Source organism: Argiope bruennichi, chromosome X2 (assembly GCF_947563725.1).
Source record: "Argiope bruennichi chromosome X2, qqArgBrue1.1, whole genome shotgun sequence".
Classification (NCBI taxonomy): Eukaryota; Metazoa; Arthropoda; class Arachnida; order Araneae; family Araneidae; genus Argiope; species Argiope bruennichi.
The window spans coordinates 6,818,073-6,841,501 of record NC_079163.1 but is presented as its reverse complement, the minus strand read 5'-3'; the positions used below and the strand labels follow the sequence as shown (position 1 = coordinate 6,841,501).

General features: G+C 29.7%; 1 protein-coding gene across 1 annotated transcript in view; it reads right to left on the bottom strand.

Moving 5' to 3' along the window:
- Positions 1-5,052: 5,052 nt before the first annotated feature.
- The window catches only part of LOC129959930 (uncharacterized), a 93,308-nt gene continuing 74,931 nt past the window's right edge, over positions 5,053-23,429 (bottom strand). Inside the window, exons 4-7 of the mRNA XM_056072835.1 lie at positions 17,146-17,386; positions 14,179-14,386; positions 10,225-10,404; positions 5,053-5,666 (exon numbers count right to left, since the gene is read on the bottom strand). Of these exons, the coding sequence (XP_055928810.1) occupies positions 5,382-5,666; positions 10,225-10,404; positions 14,179-14,386; positions 17,146-17,386 (914 nt within the window). The 3' untranslated portion in view covers positions 5,053-5,381. The remainder of the gene's footprint in view (positions 5,667-10,224; positions 10,405-14,178; positions 14,387-17,145; positions 17,387-23,429) is intronic.

Below are 23,429 nucleotides of genomic sequence, written 5' to 3'. Positions count from 1 at the left end.
TCTGTTATTAAAAGAGCTCTCAAAAGATTCGTTTAGTTTGTCACATATCTTTGGGCCGAAGAACCGTATTCTCAATCTTGTGTCATCAAGGCATACGTTCACATGAGCCCAAGTTTATTATTCTCAAGTAACTTTGTGGTCAAACATTTTTTTTCCTTCAAGCGTTTCGTATCCTCTCGACGCAGCGTTTTTGTAACTGACGCTGATTCTTATCGTTTGTGTAGTAATGTTTAGTTGCCTTTAGTTTTTAACCATAAATTTCTCCTTTTTTTAGGGTTGAATTGACTTCTGTAAGGGCCCTCAGATAGTGCAAATTTCGGTCCTTTCTCGAATTTCCAAAACCGAACATTTTTTATTCATTTTAATTTAATCTCATTATAAAAAGTTTTTTAATCACAAATACTATGATATAACAATAGACAGTCAGCTTTGAAAGAGATGGTTTCAGTATCTCGCCTATAAAAAATTTCGAAATTAAAATTTAATGGTAAAAAAAAATGTTTTTACATGTTAAAGTAGTAAACTTTAACATGCAAAAACGTTAAAATGTTTTAAACGTTAAATTTAATGCAAAAATAATTTAAACGTTAAATTGTTTTTGCATGTTCAGTAACTCAGTATTCCTTATCTTACCATTGCTGCAGTTTTATTATTATTATAATTGAAAATAGAAAATGTTTCCAGGACTGTTGACACGTGTTTCTCTCACCCAGTTCTAAGAAAATTAATAAATACTTATTGGTCTGAATCTGAAAAAAAAAAAAAAAAATCAGAATAATATTTTGAAATTTAAACTATCATTGAAATTAATTTGCGTAAGTGAGAGTATGCGATTTTTTAAAATCAGATAAAAGAACAAAATTAATTTACATTGAAATACAGAAAAAAAAATATTTCGACGCCCTCCAAAGCTAAGAGATTTACTTTTCCTGTTTAATAATTCGGTTCTGTTTGGTACAACTTTAAAACCACTTATATTTGTTTCTTTATAAATTGTTTATGCTTGGTGAATTTTAATAAGAGCACTTTTTTGTTTCTATTGTGCATAGCCAGTTTTCCTGCAGTACTATAAATCAAACAAAAATTAAATTGCAAAGAAAATTACCTTAGAAATGTCGCATGTCTTTTTTTTATACTTTATCGTATGTTAAGGTCTTTTTAAGATGGCCCTAGATTTCATAGAATGAATCTGTTATAATTCGTAAGCAGTTGTAAAATTATTCGCTACCATTACATAATTTTTTTTAGACAGTTTTGATTAGAAACCCATTTTACTTCATGACTGGACGATTTTACAAGCTCAAAATGTTTTTCTTTTTTTTATAGTCTCTTTGTATATTTAATTTCGATTTTTTAATTAGAAACAAAATGAGAATTTTCTTCGCTCAAATATTTGCTTTAGAAATCTGGCAACCCAAAAGAGGGGAGATCACTTACTGGCAGAGAATAGCATATATATATTGTTACGAATATGCGATGCGGCTTCCCAGCATAGCTGGTTCCATAGGAGGTCCCAGAGCTTGGCGACATACTTGGCGATCATTTGGCAACTTGGCGACGAATTTAGAGACTTTGGCGCCAAAATAGATTATACCCGAAACATCGAGAATTTTCCCGAACCGTCCAGTAGTAGCCGAGATACGCCTCGAACGTTCCTGATTGGTTGAGAGGTTTCTAGCCCCTGCCTCCTGAGATCTATAAAAGTAGCTGCAGCTGCCGGGGAGTAGTGGTGAATTGAGGTGGTAGTCGAGTAGTCGTAGTCAGAAGCGACAGAGAAGAGAGGTCGGAAGCGACAGAGAAGAGTAGTCAGATTGACAGTGAAGAGTAGTCGGAATCGACAGAGTAGTCGTAGTCGGAAGTGACAGAGAAGAGTAGTCGGGATCGACGGTGAAGAGTAGTCGGAATCGACTAAGGAGTCGTGAATTGAGTAGTCGTAGTCGGAAGCGACAGAGCAGAGTAGTCGGAATCGACGGTGAAGAACTGGTCTTCCAGGGATTAGCGGAGCAGCGACGGAGTCAAGCTAGTACTGAACTAAGCTGTGCGCTACTGTCTGCAGTAGAGTCTTGTTGTATGCTGCACGTCTCGGCTGAAGATAATCGTCTTCTGTATATAGTTGTCGTCTTTGGGCTGTCCTGTGTGTCTTCGTGTAAATAAACGTCGTTGTTTTTTTTCTACTGCCGCCTGCTGATTGAGCGTTCTCCACATCATATAACTCCCACTATCCAAACGAACCCCGAAAATTTCGTAACAATATATATATATATATATATATATATATATATATATATATATATATATATATATATATATATATATATATATATATATATATATATATATATATAATATTATGTTTCTGTTTACACTTAATTAAAAATAAGCAAATAAAGCTGTAAAAAAATCATGCTCTTTGACAAACTTTCACATAATGCCATTTCAAAGTTTCAGTTAACTTTGTTATTTGAAGTGTATTAGTTCATTCGAAATTATTTACAATTTCATTTCATTTGTTTTGGCCTTTAACTTAATGCTTGGTTTACAGAAGTCATTTTGATAAACTTTAATATTTCCCACCTCCCCAAAAGCTGTTTATCTTATTCAGAAACATCAATTTGAAATAATTTCATTAGATGGTATTTATTTCAGATAAAGAAAATCGACTAAATTGTAATATTGATTAATTTAAACAACTTGGAAAGTTTTTATCTTTGCGGCTTAACTGAATTATTATTCAATTTACGGAGACGGAACAACTGATCGTTGAAGGTGGGAGTCGTCACAATGCATACCAGTTTGTTACTAGTATGAATGCTTATATACTTGTTTGCATTGCATGATCACGCCTCTCTCATTTCTTGAAATGATTTTTGATTTCTATAGTAGTTTGAATTGCCCAGGTAAATGATCACGTCCCGTCTTTTTCTTTTCATACCTTGTTATCTTTTCAGTTCGAACATAATTTACATCTATATCTCAAAATCCTTAATATTCTTGCTCAATTCCTCAATATGATTTATAGATAAACGAATAAATACCTTCAAGCTTTCACATCTGAAAAATAAAATCGCCGTTGTCTCCTTTGGGAGATGTGACTTTCATTTTTAAGATTTTTTCTGTTTGTTAGCGGTATATTTAAAGGGGCGAAGAGAGTGTATGGTGTTAATGCCATTCAATTGGTGATTTTTTTCTGAGAAACAAATTAAATACATCAGGGGTTTTCCTGTCTTCTTCTAGACGACAACAATTTGGGGTCACTCGTTTCTGTGTTCTACTCTCCCAGAAAGTGTGATTCATATTTCATTCTTTGAAAATAATTTCATAAAATAATTTCACTTACTAGTTTTAAAAAAAATAATCTAAGAAAAATTCTTTTTATTTTATATGATTAATATCAGCCTGGAATGCTCAATAGCTTAATTAGCAATAAATGAACATAAAAATTGAAAACAAATATTCCTTTGATGTCTACTTATATACCTACTACCTATTTATTAAAGAAATACTTTTTTAATATCGTGGTACTGCAGTCGACCAGCTCATTTTTTGGAACATTAACACATACGCGGCTTTACATTTTGATCCTAAAATGTTATCCATTGTTTCTTATTTTATTGATGCTTCTGACATAAAAAAAAGGCACCCTTAATAATTTTTCGTGAATATAAGTTGTATCTTAGATACAAATGCGATCTTTAACAAAAACAAAGATTTTTTTTTTTGATGCTTAAAATCTTGTCTTTTATGAGTTTATCAAAAAGTTCAAATTTTTCATTATTTATCCTTCTTTTATTCATTCATATAAAGTAATATAAATTTCAAAAAATAGTTTTTCGCATAAATATATTTAATGATAAATCAATGTTTTTCATCTAATTTATACTTTCTGTCGCAGGTATAAAGTTAAATGAACCTAAAATTCTTGCACACGCACGAGGTAAGTATGACAAAAAAAAAACCCTTGCAAAGATGAATCTTCAATTTTCCTCCATCTTTTGCCATTCTAAACCATACATGAAAGCACAGGAATTAAGAGTTGCAGATTTTGGGAAATTCGAAGGATTTTTTCGCAACGAGAAATGAAGTTCAGAAGTGCATGCACCATGCTTGTGGGTAAGAATAGAGAACGTAAGTAGAGATAAAGATCTATTCTGTATTGATTACCTTGAAACAGAATGCGAATAATAAGTTTATTAAAGAAACTATTTGACAATGATAAAAATTGAAGTACGGAATCATTTAATGAAATTCGTATGTGTCTAAAAATTTCAAGACTGATGAGGTATTCGTCATATTTTAGCAACTTTCGTAATTTTAACTTTCGTAATTTTATTTTGAGTTGTGAGGGTAAATGGATTTTTTTTAATTTATCCTCATTAATCAAAACCACTTTTGATAACTTACCATTTTTTAAATAAAATGGTGAGATTTATCTGAAAGACAAATGAAAAAGATTAGTCTATTCAGAGCATTAAATAAATCTCATATGAATTAAATATAGCTTAGAATGAAACAATTGCCAACCATTTTGTCTTTTAAGAGACGTTGATTTTGGTTTAGTTCAGTTGTTGGAATCTTTATGTGGTTTAAGCTGTTTATTGGCATTATTTTGAATTTGGTACATAAAAAAATAATCAAGCAAAAAAATGTAGATATTTTTTTTTTTTTTTTTTGCTTTCATAGACAACCCAAAAATTAGAATTTAAGCACTATCAAACCCTTTAAAATTCAATATCAAGTTGCTTGTCGATTTTCCAATACATCTCATTAGTTTTAAATACACAAGTGCTAAACAAATTGCGTTTAATAATGTTTTGCTTTTTTCATACTATATTTCTTTCATCGATCTTTAAAACACTGTTATTAAATTTATTGCCTTTTAAGAATTGCTACTACTACTACTACTTAAAACACTGTTTTAAGAATTACTAATTACTACTACTACTACATAAGAATTTGTTTATTATGATTGATTTGACACATTTTCAATTTCTTTATTTTATTCCTCGATATAATTGAGCTGTTTTGAAACTTGGAGATAAAAAATATAATGACTATTTTTGGCATATATCTTTATTTAATTCATCCATTTTATGACACGTGATACATAAATCAACCAATTCTTTACCTCTCACAAATTATTGAGTCCTGATTAAATAAATTATAAAGCGCAAAGAAATAAAACTGAACACAAGTAACAGCTTAATGCAGTTAGGAAATATACAAACATTTATATACTCCGTGATATTGAATATAAAAATAAATGAAATTGCATAACGCATGCTTAAAAATCAATGAGACAATCCACATTATCAAAAACCATATTCTTTGTGAAGTGGCAAAAATAAATATAGAATTTAAAACCATGAGATGGAAAAAAAAAATCAAGTTATAACAACTCCTTTGTGAACACAAGGTCCGTTTCTTCCTTCCAATAGTGTTGGCCAGAGATATGTCTTGATATGATCAGATTCTTGATTGGACGAATGGAAACGCACATGAAGATCTTTTCGGAAAATTCTTCCTTCATACTCAATCACGAAAGGAGGAGATTGATTTGAAAGACTCCAAGCCAATCGCACACAATCTTTCACATAGTGCTTCAACCCTTCACAGGATTTTAACGATGGATAATCGTAAAGTGTTGCCCAGATCTGGGATAATACTTCCTAAAACAAAGAAACATCTAAATTAATTAACATCGAATGAATTTCTTTAAATTGATATTGATTAGATCATGCTGCTCACAGTAAAATTCTCTTTTCAAAATGGAAGAAACAACATGAATTGAAGAAACACTACATTTTTATTTATCCACATCGAATCGTCTTTGAGGTAGAAATTTCATGTATCTTGATTGAGTATAAAAAATTCGATTTAGTAATTGCATATTCAAATAAGTAACTTTGGAATTATAATTCAACAAAAAATTATTTTATTTATTGTATTTAAAAAATTCATCCATTTCTTTGAAGCTATTTTCTTCACAGAAAAAAATAGCAATGCGTGCTCTTGCCGATATAGGTCGAGGCAAGACAGATAGATCCTGAAACATTATCATGTTTCTATGTTTCAGACTGTAGGTTTGAATATAAGCTACTTTCTTCATAGGCGACATAATATAGTTGGAATGTGGATGTACATCTCATTTTTTGATCCAATAAATTTATAAAGCAATATATTTTTCTTCTGCTGAAAGTGACCTGTAGGGTCAAATAACGGTCTTCTACACATCTTTCTTAGAATAAACTGAAGGAAAATGAAATGAATAATGAAAAGTTAATTGCATATATTTAATATAAAATGTCAGGAAGGACTTCTTGTATTTCATTCCAACTTCACACATGCACAGTTACGGAATAATATTTTCCTTATCTTTTCTCACCATGCTTAGATGCCAGAAAAAGTTACCAGTGATATTAGAAACGGATTTTAAATATTTCTGCAACACGGGAAATTTTTTAACGGACCTAAAATTTGAAAATAATCGAGGAAATAAAAGACAATTAATGACAGATGTTAGGCTAGTTGCAAAATTATAGTAGATAAATTTGTTCTTATAATTGAAATGAAATTTTTCTGAAATTTTTTTATTACAAATGTTGGTGAATCTGAAAGACAGCGTTTTCAGCAGTCCCCCCCCCCCCCAACATTATTTTGTTCATTTCTGTTGAGAATCGTGATTAATAGTTTAAGAAGCTTTGACTTCAAAAAAGCTATTTTGGAAAAAAAAAAAAAAAAAGATATCTTAAAGAATATCAGTAAGTATATTCCTATTTAAAATATGCAATATATATAATTGTTTTAGAGCTGATAAAAATTATTCCAGTTGACATACAGGATTCAAAATGAAAGTTCTTGATCTTTTCATTGGATTCAAAATAAGAAAGATGCATGTTATTGCCAGGTAATTATTAATAATATTAACAAATTTTTTCCACGATTATATTAGCTATACTTCAAATTTATAATAACCCTTCGACTTTTTATCAGTTATACTCTAAGACTTTATATTATTTATGATATACATTTTTTCTTGTTAAATGACAAGGAAATTATTTTGATCCTGAAATCCACTGCTCATCTGCAGAAGAGTAAATCTTAAAGGATTATATCAAGTGTTTTCTATTTTCAATAACTCTACTGTCAAAACCGAGCTGAACAAAGTAAACCTTTTATCATTCACATGAAGGAAGCTTGAAAAAACTTATGGAGCAGCACATACGTATGTTGGAATACCAATTTCAAAAGTATGGCTGCTTTCTCAAGCCCCTTTGGCAAAAATTAGTCGCAAGCTGAATATTTTAATACCATCCTTGACTCTGATGATCAGTTGTCACAAACTGCTGCGAACAACGTGAGAGAATTCTATAAAAATGAGTGCGTAGATCTTTATTAATGATGATACAATCATCAAAAAAGATTCGGTTGGTTGGTTCGTAATTACCGAACTTAGATTATGGATATTCCCATTTTTTGCGATAAATTTTTATTACAAGAAATGAATGTTGCTCTAAAAGCTATGGACCTTAGAAAGTCTCCGAATCCAGACACTATTCAGAGTTACAAGATCAGTCATATCGGTTACCTTGGAAAACAAAGACTATTGGATCTCTTTACCTCCTTATAGAATTCGGGTCGCCTACCTTCGGAATGAAAAAGATTAAAGAGTTATTTGTAAGCTCATGGAAAGGCTTATACTGGCAGAGTAAACTTCTACTTGCCCTCCAATAACTTACTCACTAAGGAGCAATATGGTTTCAAAAAATGTCATCGAACAATCAATCAAGTTCTGGTTTTTGACAGTGCATTAGAGAAAGCATAGAATTTAAAACCAATTAGTTACTCTGTTGCTTTCCTCTTAGACATGTATAGAGCGTTTGATAGAGTTTGAAGACAAAAGTTTATTACAAAATTTTTGACACTTTTGGTATAAAGGTAAACGCCCTACCTTGATCTCGGATTGGAACAGATTTATAAGAGTTAAATACAAAAGCTCATTGCCCCGACCTCTATAATCTAAAACATGGTAATACAAAGGAGTAAGTTTTATGAAAGTTTTTTAAGGGGTTATTTTTATTAAACAATTCTAGTATTGGAAAACTTAGCACCAAACACTGTAAAGTTTGACTTTTTGCCGATGACATAATATTATAGCATTTTAGGCCTGACATCGGAAAAATTGATGACTTTTGTCACAGCTGTCCGAGTGATAATATGCTGCCTTTAAAAAAACTGCAGTAAACTTTTTAACTGCCTCGATCAACACAGAAATTCTACCTAACTTCAGTTTCTGCACAATAGCCAGCGTTTGAGGAGACACAGTCTTTTTTCAATGGCGAAAGAAATGGGCCTGTCTTCAAGTAATATGAAATCATTTTCCTTGAAACTTTAGTTTTGATCCTGGTAAAATACACTTCCTGTTGAGCTTTTGACAAGGATGATTAAAAGTTTCCGAATTTATCAAACAAATGATTCTAAAGATCATTCAATGCATCCCTTAATCTGCCTTTAAGTCGAATACTGATGCAGCAGGAGTGATGGTGGTATTTCTGGTAATGGTGTGAACATGGAAACTTCCGCTGATGTAATCAGTATTATCACCAGAAACGCTGACGACTGCTCTGTATTGAAGTCTGAGTTTGTTAAAGTTTAAAAGGGCCTGGTAATGCTACTTGACTGGATTTTAAAAATAAATGGATTTTAACAGACAGTTGTACATGTAACCAGCACCTTTCTGATTGAAATAATGCGAGGAACAGGACCTGCTTGGATAGTTTGGCTTCATCTAGGCAATGAATTAGCTTATATCTTAGTCAATACTGCCTTTGCTGAAACCATGCGTGCACGGAGACAAAGCAATCTCTCCAATTAAAAAGAGAAAATAGAAATAAATAAGGGTGAGAATGTCTTCCTAACCATACATGGTACTTTGCAGAGGTACTGGAGGATCTCTTGAGTTCAAGAGTAAACTTACAGAAAACAGAAGACGGCTCTCCCATGATTTGTTCGTGGACATATCAATACGCTTACTTTCCAACAGGGCAGGAAGCTCTTTCTGAAGATGACCATGCATCCTCTCCCACATTCTTAATTGTTTGGGTTTTACCAAAGTCGATGTTTTAAAGGACCTACCTTTATTCATCGACTTTTTGGAGGTTTATGGATTCATGGAGATGGTATAGCAAAGCAAGGCCATCTGTGATTTGTAACAACAGCTACGAAAAAGTGTTAATCTTTACAATTGTGGTAAAGAATATAGAAACCGAAAAAAATTCGAACAAATTATCTATCGAACTTAATTCATTAAAAGGATTACTTGTATGAAGATGCTGTAATTTTATAAACTAAATATTAATACTACTCAAAGTTAATAAAAAGGACAGAACGTAGTGTAGATAGTGTAAATGGTTCAAATATACATCACTTTGCAGTGAAGAATTAAAAATTACATTACTCCCTACCCTCATAAATGCGGTTACTTTATAAAAGTCGTACTAATCAAGGGCGTAAAAACTATAACATTATTCGAAAAAATTTCTACTAAGAAGCAAGCCTAAAAACGTCTTTTTGACCGATCATGGTACTTTTAAAGCGAATTTTGAGGGATTAAAAACTAACTAATAAAATATTGTTGCTGTTTCTTATGGCACTTATCATAGAAAGCCCGCTGATAAAGGCAGCGATAAAGTCGAGAGAGCGTTTCTTGTTTTTCAGTAGTGCCCTATAGGGCAAATGGTACGTCTTAGCTACTCATGCGTCATATTCGTTTGCACAGCCCCTTTTTACCGGGGGGAACATTCATACACTTCACAGATAGAACACAGATGAAGAACAACCATGCCCGAACTGTTACACCCAGGTCATGGGGAAGGCGCGCTACCCTTATGCCAGGACGCCGGCAAGTAATAAAAGAAAAACACATTAGTTTAAGTGAAAATCAGGAAATTTTATAGAACGTATTTGAAACTATATAGGAATGTCGACGTGTATTTCTGTCAATTGACTTTCGGTTTTCTGATGGATGATTTAATAGTAAATTAATGCTTGAAAAAGTTTTTAGAATTTTTCCTAACGAACTCCTTTATAAAATCCACAAATAATATTTAGCTTTATTATAAAATGTACAAAGCAATATTTGATGAATATGACATGATACTTATAGGCAAAATTTACATCGTGAAAAATCAATTTATTCAAAGAATAAAAATAAAACAAAACACATACTTCCAAATTTTTTCGAAGATCAAATCTGTCCACTGAATTTTTCATATAATTATTGATGCAAATATCCAAGTCTCTGATAGTTGAGTCAGATGATTTTTCTTTTTCCTCGTTGATCTGCAAAATATGTCTGATGCGAGATCTGATTTCACATATCGTGTGATACACTGACCTGAAGGACAGCTGAAAGAACAAAAGGAATGAATGTAAGATTTTTAATTCGTCCATGCAAAATATCTATTTCGATATTTTCTTAGTATATTTGTATAAATTAATTAATGAATAAGGAATAATAAGCCGAACTAATCATAAATCCCCAGACATATATTTTAGCACCAACTATAATGAGGCACGATATATTCATTCATTTTAAATTACAAAAGGAAGATAAAGGTGAACGATGTTTTATAAAAAATATATTACAAATATATTTATTCGAATTAATTTTTAATTTGTGATGGAATAATGAAAATATTTAATCCTTATTTGAACAAGATACACTTATCCATATACCATTAAAAGTTTTGGAGAAATATAGCATTTTTAGGAACGTAATTGGCCGAAAGAAAACAAAATAACATTCTGACTTCGTATTTACGATACTGAATATCGTATCTGAAAATTTTTGGTATGAAGTAATTCAACTTTTAGAGGTTCGAGAATATAATCTTTAACTATGGATAATAGCTTACTATACGATGTATATTTATTTTTTGTCATCAAATTGCAATCAATAGTATTTTATTAGGGAAATAATCGTAATTTCATGAATTAAATCGCAAAAGAAATATTTTTTATATTTAAGGAAGTCTAATTTCCATTTACACATTTTACTTACAGTTTTGGTTACTGTTGAATTCATATCATTTTTTTAAAGTAATTCTTCTTAGAAATAAGCTATATTGCTATATAGACAGACAAAGAACATCAAAACATACGAGGAATTATTAAAAAAAGTTAAATATAATAAATTAGAAAATTTATTGTTGCAAACAGTAGCGTTTGGATAAATAAAATATAGCTTCTTTTTTTAAGTGTTCAGTAAAATTTGAGTGTGAAATAACAAATCGAAAAGCGTCCATGCATTTACTGCACGATAGTTACGTCCCAGTTTTATGTAATACTGATAATCTCATTTCCCCTTACAGTTTCACAGAAAAAAAAGAATCAAAAGTGTCGATGGAAGTAACAATCAATACAAATTTTCAACCCGCCAATTTGATTTCTTAGCCGACTGACCAAAAATAGTCGCCAAAACGCGACATCTGATTCACTTGTCGCCATGTCGATTATTCTGTCAAATGAAGTGTCAACTACAAGCCGAATGGACGACAACAGAGTCAGGTGTCCTACATTATGGAGATTTAACTTTGTTTAAAGGGTCATCAAATTCGGACAAAAATTAATTATTTGACTGTATTAATTATTTTGACTGTTTACTATATAATAACTCTAAGATAAGATATAAATTATCAAAATCTTTGATAGCTAATTCTTTACAATTTCTTCCCAACACGGTAAAGGTTTCTGCCGACAAAACTTAATTTCTCGCCAATTGGGGAGGGCATGCAGTCCTCCTTCCTTTTTCTTTAGTGTCGCAATTTCTGGTTTCGACCATCTTTTGAAAGGACTTAAAACTGAACGAATGCAAAAATTAAACCTATATCTAAATCTGTTATTTTTTGTAAATGACATTCAAATGTCCTCTTGTGATGTTTAACATTGATTATTAATTTTATTGCTCCAATTAATATATTTAGCTGACACATGTGATATTTTTCTATGCTCATTTAATTCAATTCATATTGTTGTGTTTAATCAAAACAGTTTTAAAATGGAAGAAACCTAACTTACATTTAAAAAAGAATGAAATGCACAACTTTCTTATATGTCTGTAAAATAAGTGAAGTAGCCTTCCATATCTATTTATGAGTTACAAGCAATGATATTAGGAATGGTATATACGAATAAAGAGAAATAGAAATCAAGTACAAAATGAACGGAAATAAAATAATTTTTTATCTATCAGAAAAATATGGATTTTAACACTAAAATTAATATTTCTTCCGAAAATTGAAAAATTCGTTTAGTTTTATTTTACAGCAACATTTTCTATTTTAGTGCTTTAAGCGTAATGGCAAATCAGGCTTAGGTCCGATTTAGATAAAACTTTCTATGATTTTAAATAATTTTTTTTACGGATAAAAGTAAGGCAAGAATTTTTTTTTTTTTTTTTTTGCGGAAAAAGTATTTTCACAGTAACATTCTGTCATTCATTATATATCAATCGATTATAACACGAAGATTATAATTTTGAAAGGACTTTTTAAATATAACAAATTAAGAATACTATTGTTGATGCCTAAATAATATATAAATATTATAGATCTAAATATGAAAAAAAAAAAACCTTAATAGAAGATATCAAATATCCATCGATGTTAGTCAACATTTGTACTCCGGATAATTCCGGAAATCTGTTCCTGACATTAAAAAAGGGAAATTGGTATTGGAATTTTTAAAGTTTATATAATTTTGCATATATATATAATGCCTTATGAGTATTTTTGGCATATAATCTTTTAGCATAAATTATTACCTATAAAATGATAATTTTAGTTTCCGTATACGGTGACTGACAGCCGAATAAATTTAGGTTGCTCCTTTTTCTCCGCGACTATACATGAGAAAATGTATCGCACGCGAAGTATCATGCTTTTTGCTCTTGTCCACTATTAGGTTATACGTAAATAATTGTATATAACTGAAGTTTAAAAAGAAGTACAAGTTGTAATTTTCATAAGGATGATTTTTACATAACAGAGCATATAAAAAAATATTGCTATTAAAATAAAAAAAACTTGAAAAAAAACACACCTCTTTTTTCTATATATATATTCTAAATTTATAAAAAATAATTATTTGTTTTAGTATAAATATGATGAGATATTCTTTTTAGCCATTTAATAACAAATAAATTGAAAAAAGGATTAGGAACTTGATCAGATCATTAATACAGTGATAATGGTAATCATTAATACATTATCAGATACAGTGATAATGACAGTTCAATGAATAATGGCATTTTGAATCTTTGAAAGAGGCGGGGATGGGGTGGGGGGGGGGAAAGCGGAAGAAATCCACGGAAGTTTTAGGGGACTTTTGTAAAAATTCTTCTCTAGTAGTGACCTATCACTGGAATAATTATTATTTCAGAATTTTTATATTCACTAATTATTTCAGAAGTTTTATATTTTGGGATCTTTATTGACCGGGCTCTTATGGGATTCTGGTGCACAGAGCCTTTTTACGGTGGTATGTTTCGTCATTGGTAATAGAACTGTTAATTAGTTTAGTATATTTTTATGGAATTTTTTTATTTCTTTTCCCTAGATAACCAGAAGCTTGATAGTTTTTCCATGCCAAATGGGATAAGACAGGAATGCAATAAATACTAAAAGACTCTCATAAGTGGTCGAATATCTATTTAATCGCTGCCCATATGTTAGAAAGTTCCAATGTAAAAAAAAAAAAAAAAAAAAAAAAAAAAAAAAAAACGTCATCTTTAATAGTTGATTTTTTTCCTTTTCTTTCTAAATCATTCATTATGATACGAATTTGAATGAGACTTGGATTTAGTGTTTTTCTCTATAGTGTTCTGAAAGGGAATGCTTTAATACTTTTCCTATATTGTGATTTAAAAAGAGACACTTTAGAACTACTCTGAATTGCAATAAATTATTTCAATTATTTTGCAGAGATTTCAACATATTTGAAAACGCTCCAAAACCTTTTCTGTTTGGTTTGCCTAACGTTTTTTTTCTAACATTTAATGAAAAAGACGTAACTTTTAGTAACATAAAAAAAACTGGATTCAAGAAATGGTTACATTTTTTAATACAAAAATTAATTTTGCTGGACAGAAACAATGACTATTTTATTATTGCATATACTTACAACCACAGCTGAGAATAAGATTTTCGATTTTAAATCATGAGCACGTTCCAGTTCCTGTATACTGTCCAAAGCATCTAATGTATCCACTCTGGACTGAGCATATAGATTTCCATATTTCCGAATGAGAGCTGTAGGTCTTCTTTCGCCCAAAGCAACATTTTCAAATCGTATTCCTCTGTCAAGCATTAGACGGGCTTGCTCAGCTAACCTAGTAATAAAATCATTGAAATCTTATAAACACTTCTTTAAGATTCAAATATATAATTTTATTAGAATTTTTCTTATTTAATAATAAATAAGTTAGACGATAAAAAGCTATTCAATTTCTTAAAAGCAAATCTATTGTGGTGTATTAATACGAAGGAAATAATTATTATTCAATGATAATAAAATAAATTAACGGTACAAGTAATCAAATTGTGAAAAAATTCATAATACTAATAATTGTGAAGATAAGTCATAAAAGTTATGGCCTATAGTAAAAATAATTAATAATAAAAATAAAATTTGCAATTTAAGTATTTCAAAGGAGAAATTTTGCATGAATTTTATTAAATGCCAAGCCCCCCCCCCCTCTGTTACATCCATACTGTGGATAATTCATTTGTAAAATCGATTTCTTAAATAAAACTAAAGTATTAACAAATTCTGAGAACCAAAAATGTTTGTAGATTCTGAAAAGTTTCAGCAAACAAAAGTCTTATGAAATTCAGTTATCACCTAAATGTGAAGATATCCGTTTTTCATAAAAAGAATTTTCTTAAAAAAAAAGGAGATAATTCCCTATAAGAACAATTTCTGAGCATTGCAATTAGTTTTGAATTTTTGCAATATTGATTCATATAATTGATATTTAATGATGTTTTTGAGTGAGATTCTTAGAAGAAATAGAAAATTTGCCTACTAGCATTATTTCTTTATCAAAAAATATTTTTTTTTCTTACGTACACATGTTACTTACTCTTTATGAGCTTATCCAAAATACGTTGAGTCTTCTCGACTGAGATATAAATAGGTCAACGTACCTTTCATACGGATTATGTTTAAGCTTTATCTGACCTTTAATACTTACTTTTATCAGTAATGTTTCTTCGTTAGAAAAACTTTAAATAAATGAATGATAAAAATAAAAAAGGCTATTAGAAAAATAATCAAAGAAGGTTTTGTTTTATACTATCTAAGAACACTACTAAGTATTTTATTCATAAAATTCATTGCTTTTTCTAGCAAAGCATTTGTAAAAATAGATTTTTAGGTAACTTTGAGATATTAATGGGTATATATTTCCCTTTAAATTCTTTCATCCCTGTGAGTAATTTCACTTTTTTGAGAAATAGAAAGTACATAGTCATCCAAAAAAGGCTGTATTTTTTAAAGAAAAGTTCATTTTAAGTTAAAAGTATCTTAATTTGTAAGTTCGTTGCATTACAAAAGTTTTTTCTAAAACAAGTCTCAATTATCGCATTTAGTATCTCTAAATTTTAATTTTATCCAGGCTTGAATTTAAAGCTAATTCTTACTTCATATTTCTAATCATTTATTCCATCTTTTCTTGTGTTAAGATATGATTAGAAATTATTTTATTTAATTTACAGTATATTTAAAGTGATAGATTCAGATGTTTTTTCTGTAAAGTAATCATAAGAAAATAATTTTACATCAATTCTCATTACTGACTGAATTCTACGAAAAGTTTAGTTAAAAGAAAGAACCAATGCCTGTGAGGAATGCATTTGACATTCTCGTAATTACTCTTTCGGAAGCTTCTAAAGCACTTGAAACTGATGGTCAATGAAATGAAATGGATTATGGGTAATGTTTGGAATGATCCCGTTTCTACATAATTTTTAGTTGTATTTATTCTTTGTGACGAATATTACGATGCGTGTAACTAGTATAAATTAGTAATCACATAAATATAGAACTTCATGATTAGCATTCATAGGTGTATCGACAAAAGTAATGAATGCAAACTATGGGAACGAAATTGCAAGCTTATATATGAAGGTACTTTAAATAATAATAAAAAAAAATAACGTTTTGTAGCTTTACTTTTTGCGTTATAAGATCAATAAAATTTTATTTAAAGTGTGGAAAAAGTGTAAAGATGCAAAATTCAATTAATCATAGAATGCAAGCCCATTAGAAAATAGACACAGGATAGTAGAAAGAAAAGAATAAATAACAAGAAAATGCTGAATTAACCTGTTAGTCATTACTTTTAAGTTACTAATAGTTTAAAAAATTAACGTGATATAGAATTTAATGCATGATAATATGGCACATGAATCTGAATGCTATAACATTCACGCGATTTTCATCATAATGAAAATGAGTGCTAAAGATTCATGTCTTCGAACTTGTTAATGTCTATGGACAAAAGTATTAATGTAGCAATCTAGAAATAATAAACTCATTTCTTCACTTGTTAACAAAGTAGTAATGTTAATAGGAAGAAAATTATTCTTTAAACGTTTCGTCCTATTTCATAAAAAGAACAGGAAATTATTTTTTTCAATATCAATCCTCGGTTAAAATTGTGAAGTAAAGTAAACTCTTACGGATTTAGCAGTCATGAAAGGGGTTCATGATTAAAATCATAAACAAAATTAAAGAAAAATATAATAGTTGCGAGTAATGACAAAAATTTAATTGAAATCAAATCACTAACAATTTATAGGGGAATTAAAAAGCTACTTAAAAATCTCAGTTATTGAGAAAATCATATCTATGAGATTTTACTACTTTATTGCTTTTAACATAAAATTAAATTTTACATTATTTATTTAATTCGAATAAAGAATATAATCTGATGCAAAGTTAATTGGGTTCCTTGTCCATATACTAAGGAGAATTTTCGATATTAATGAAATTTGAATAAATGGCAATTTTCTTGTCAGTATTAATCTTTGATGAGTTCTGGATAGAAGCAAGGATATTGTTTTTCTCTCAGTTGCGTGATTTTACCTCTCTTTCATCTTGTGCTCTCTCTGCTGAAGGAATTCGATATTCAGCCTGGACTGATTCAATTCGGCTTTTAATACATTGACCTCCCTTCTCAAAGCAGCTATCTTCCAAGAATCTTCAGAAGACGCAGAGGAATGAATGCTAGCTGACAACTGAGTACTCGGAGCAGGGGAATTGGGAATTTTGCACAGATTACGACAGTCCACTGGTGAGCTACCTGTTCGAGAGCTACATCGAGAATCTGAAATATAAAATTTGGCCATAAGTGACTCATTTACAAAAACTCTTATAAGTTTTAAGTAAATTAACGTAGAAAGACAATTAAAGGTGGAAACATGATGTGTTCTTTATTTATATAAATAAGATTTGCTTAAAAATGGTGTGTATGCAAATAATTATTGTCATTCCTCATAGAACATGTTTTCCATGTCATCGTGCAATTTAACTATATTTTTCAAGAAATAGTTTGACAGAACGAATATCTTTTCTTGGAATTGCCCTTTAGACTGCTAATTTTTTTTCTTCTGTAAATTCAGTTTAATAACGATATTTCTAAGTTCTATCAGTTGTCAGTCGTAAGATTTGTCTAAATTGCTCTTAAAACACAAGGATAAAAAATTTTTGCCTCCAAACTTCGGAATGTCCTACTACTGACCCAATAATGACTTAGGAATGAAACTTCCAGGAATTTTCCTATTAATATGGTTTCAGGAAAGATAACAACAATTCAACCCCGATATCTGGATTCAGTTCCTCGACAAAATAAAATATTTCTGAAGTAGGAAACATCACACAATACTAATCTTTCTCTATAATCAGAGGTTCTTTGATAATCTCAAATACGATCTAATCCGAAAATGTTAAAATCAACTTAAATTTATAACCAACTTTTCAGAAATTAAAAGATATTCTAAAATATAAATTACATGAGAAACAACAGAAAAAATATTTTTCAGGCAATTAGAATGTCACTGGGTTTAGAAGTGTAAATGTTTCCTTCAAATGCCCAGTATTTTGGAACCTTGTTTCTAAAACCTAGAAATTTTACCTATGAAGGGGCGCATAGGTTGTAAATTCTATTTCTTCTTTACCAAATATAAACTGATAGCAGTATTATCTGTATTCTAGTACTCACATGAAGCCTTATGTTAAAAAGGGAAAAAAAAATGATAAAAAGTCACAAACACTTTTTAAATAAATATAAAAATTCGTCAGTAAATAATAAAAATATCCCTAAAATAGACGTCTTTGATATCTAAGTATCATGCTGGACGGAAACTCACTCGATAATACACCTTCAAAATATTAAAAGCCCAAATTAGTTTCAACTCTTAGAATCATATAAATTGAGCAAAACCAAATCGAAAACTCAACGAGGACTTTAAGCAGGCTCCGTTTTCTATAGTTGAATGTTTGGTAGTATCGGGGGCAAGGGTCTGTACCAACTGCTTCAAGATCAGGTAAAAAACATAATCCAGACAGACCCCTCCTCGCACAGTATATTATAATGTATGCTATTATTTCTTTAACAGGTTTACAAGTTGCTGAGAACTTCCTTTTCATCTAAAGATGAAATAAAAAGTTATTTTTAACTATAATTGTTAACTAAACCAATAGACAGTCATACATGAAAACTTTGAAAATATCTGAAACTCCATTAATTTAATCCAACTGATTTCCATCCGGAAGAAAGTAAGTAGACAGCGAATCAAAAGATTATTTATTTAATTTTTTCGATGGAAACCACGCTGAAAGTCCTTCTGTGATGTCGAGGGTTAATAACTTACATCCTAAAAGCAAAAATTCATTTCCAATTGAGAAAGCAACCATATGTGAATCTTCCCTTTAAAATCAGTAGTTAAATGATCCAGGTCTCATTCAACGGAAACATATATTGCGAGAGAATAAAGCCTATACAAGGGAACGGCCGATTGAAACTCATTTTATCATCCAGTCCAATATAAATTCTTTATCAGGCTTTTATTCCATTTCCTTAAGCGAATTAATTTCAGTATAGTGCATTTCAGCATTTGATACAGCGAGTGCGGAGGGATTGAGAATGTGAATTTCTGTGCAATAAAGTTTCTTCCCATGAATATCAAAACAAAATAATCGTAACACAATTTTGATCATGAATGCGACGTCAGGTATCGAACACAATTAAAGAAGAGCTTGTTTCTTCGAAGTTAACGAGACCACAGTAAAATTTGGATTTGTCCAAAAATCGGAATTAAAAAAAAACTAGGTTTAAAAATTAAAGTAACAGACAAAGACAAAACAAACCAAGACTGAAAATAAAAATTTATTTTTAACGCATATCAATTTTGATAAATAATTTGCAAGTAGTAAACAAGTAATTAAGCATTAAATAAAATAATTATAATTAACAAGCTTCAAAAGTAATAATTTCGATAAATGAATGAGAAATTTTAATCAGCACACTGAGTAGAACATTTTGAATTCAGCAATTGTATATCTTAATTTTAAAGTTATGAAATTCACATCTAACCTGTACAAAATCTTAAAAAAAATTTTTTTTTTTTATTGCTTTCTAGATTAAATAAATTCTGCTACAGTAAAATTCTTCAGCGAATTAAGGTCCTTAAAAATATTCACTTATGATCATTAAGATCATAAAGCACGGACGTATTTAACCAATTCCGAAAAAACAAAATCCCCTACGAATTTTAGATCCGACTTTCAAATAACCAAAACAATTCGGATTAAAGTAAAATTCTGATTACCAACGAATTCGAATTAAAAATTGAGTCCTAGAAATGAAACAGCCACATTCCACTGTGCTTGATCTAGGGGATTTTCTACCCAATTGAGTCGAAGAAATGAAACAGCCACATTCCACCGTGCTTGATCTAGGGGATTTTCTACCTCGAAAGACCTTCCCTACAATACACTTCTCATGACATATATCATCAGTACTATAAGTGTGTCCTAAAAAATGGCATAACACTTATTTCCCTAAATATTAAGTCAAGACAAGTGCTTCAAATATAAAGCTTCAGCAAATAAGGTGAGAAATTATAACAACACATTTTAGAGCTTCAATGGAAGCTCATTACAATAATAAAAAATATTGATCGATAGTTACAACTACAGACTTTACAGCATTATCATGGCATTTTACTAATTGGAACAATTGAATCCTCTTATCTACTTTAAAGACAAGAGAATATTGAAGTTAAAAGTAAATGAATTAACATTTCTTAGCGGTTTTTGGCTAGATGATTTGATCAAATTGCTAGATGCTTTGATTTGATTCCCAACTATCTCAAAGCTCAGCTTTTTTTTATTGTTTTTAGATTAAAAAATAATATATTTTATAGAATATCATATATGAATTATCATAAATATTTTATACCATGAATTTAAAACCATTCTATCCTTAGTTGTGTAGAGAAACATCGAGATATGAACCCTTATAAAAATAAGAAGGATTGAATTATTTTTAAGACACACACAGCAAATATCTGTAAATTCACTTTAACATATGTAAGGACTAATAGTTCAATTTAGTAGTAGAAAAATCAACTGTCACTTCAAATAGAATGCTTAATTTTCAATCCAGCTTACATTTCCCTCACGTTTACGCCACTGGACAAATTTTCTTAAGCTATAAAAACATAGAAAAACCTTTATCCGACTCTAGAAAATCGCAAATTATCATTAACTATCCAAATTTCGATTCAATCAAATTGGCATTCTTTAAACCTCTGATTGATCGCTCTCAACATCAATCTCTCAGGCTCACGAATGCCGTGTATTCATTTTGTTAACTTCAACACAATCAATCAAATTATATATAAAAATCAAGAATGATTCGAAATATATCTTCCATTTTCACATCCTCCAGTTCTTATTGAAAATAATCAAAATCGTCATTTCTACTTTTCTCAAAATTTTTACTTTTTTGTAAAAACGTCAATTGTTAATTTGACATAAAATAGTGAATGTTATTAGCGGGGCGAAACGATACCATTTTCCTAGATATAATTTCACTTCCTATCATATAATAAATTATTCCAAATACGTGAAAAATACAGAATTTCGATACTATAAACTATACCTAATTACTTAATGATAAAAATTGTTAGAGGTAACAGAGAGTACTATTCTGTTTCTCAGGAGAAAGTCCAAAAATGAAATTTGAATATAACTCGTAGCCACTAGATCCTACAGATCCAAGAAAGTGTAACTTTGCAACTTACTTTTCAAATAACTTCTGTGGGTGGATGAATAATGACATTGAGGTGAGTTTTGGTTTCACTTTCTTTAAATGTGAATAAATTAAAGAAAACACACGTTAGAAAATAACACTAATAAAAATGGAAAAGTGCTATTGGGTTTCGTCAAAAGTTGTTAAAGAAGGCATATGCTTTATACTTAAAGAAAGCCTCACTAGTGCGTGCCATAGTTTTCGTTCCCAAATACTTAGCTTTGTCGGTTATAGGGCAATGTCGATTTTTGATTTATCGATATCATGACTAACATTAAATCACGATTCAGAGAATCAATACGCACAGTTAATTTTCATTTTCGATAACAGACATTTACTTGGAACTTTTATCATTAGCATATTTGAGTTAATCCCAACTTTCGAAAACGAAAATAATACAGAGTTAATGGTACTCCGAATATTTATCTTTTTTGTCCTTCATTTTTGCGGGATTATAAACTGATGGTTTGAAAAAAAAAAGATCTGAAGAGGAATTAAACGTTTGCACAAGAAAAAATCATTCTTCAGAGTGTGCTGTTATTTGTTACTTTTTCGCGTTTCTACTAAATTTTTGTCAAGATTTTTGCAAAGACTGTCATATTTCATACATTAAATACTTCTGAGGGATCTCATTGGAACCGTTACGAGAATGAACATATTTGTTGATGGTATGATTGACCTTTGGTATTCAGATTTATTTCAGATTGCGTATGAGTGGAATATATGTTTGTTTGTTTGTTTTTCCTTTTTAACACATGTGTTTCTACATAGCATAAATTTTTATATTTTCGAGTTTTACATATTTAAAAAATAGTCACTTTTCTATTGCGTAATGCATTTTTTAAAAATCATTGTATTTTGCACTTAATATAAAGATTATTTGAAGTTGTAAACTGGTTTACCTGTCACTTGATAGCTATTTAAATTTTGATGGGAATCGAACTTTAATTATTGTTCGATGCTAATAGAACTTATCGAACTTCCGATGCTGATCAAACTTTCGAATTTGATAAAGTTTAACAGAACTTCTGATTCTGAACAAATTTTCAAGGTTTTTGAGAAGCTTCACTGATAATATTTTCCGATTTGAATCGTATTGGAATCGCATCGGAAGGGGCTTATTTTCTAGTAGAATAATATACTTTTTTCTGATTTATTTCAGATTGTATATGATAGAAATATGTAATTTATATTCGATTCGGTGACATAGCAATTAAACCTGTTCTATCTTAATACAAGAGCAATTTTGATGGGAATATATGTCAGAAGACTAATGTATTTTTATTACTAAGGCTTATTTTAGTTAATACGTAGAGAATGTATATGATGCGTTTTTTTTCCTCACTTCTACATAGTTAAAAAAAAAACTTTTTTTTTTCTTTATTCATGTGCATTTTTTTATTTTCAAATATGAGGTACTTAGAATTTCTTAAATTACTTAAGATATTTTGCTTGGAATTATTTTTTGCTTTTAATATAAAGATTAGTTTTAGTGGTAGTTTTTCAATCCATAACATTCTTTCATATAACCTTTTTTCATATTTTTATTTTTAATTTTATAAGTCAAATTTTTCTTCATTTTTTATTTTTTATTTTATAATTAGAATTTTATAGTATTCCTAAACATTGAAAGAATAACCACAAAGATATTAATATACAGAAACATAAGCTTTTTGTTGAATCTTGGTTTTTTTCGATATAAAATAGTATTCCATAATGCTTGTTTTTTTATATTTTGCGCATTTTGGAATTACTATATTTTTTAAAATCTATTTTGATTTCTGAAAGTGTAAATTATATCATAGTCTCTTCAGCTGTAATCATTTCATCTACCAATTACGTTGAAATTCCAGTCGCATATTTAAATTAAATCTACCAATGATATTTTTTAAATAAAAACTGTTCTTCGTATAATGGATTAATTTCAACTACTTAATTTTGCCTGTGAAAGACATTGATATTTTGTTATTATTATTTTTTTCTTTTGTCAAGAATGAAAGAAAATGTAATTTTTTAAATTAGCAGTAAAGAAGACAAAATTTTACAAATCTCG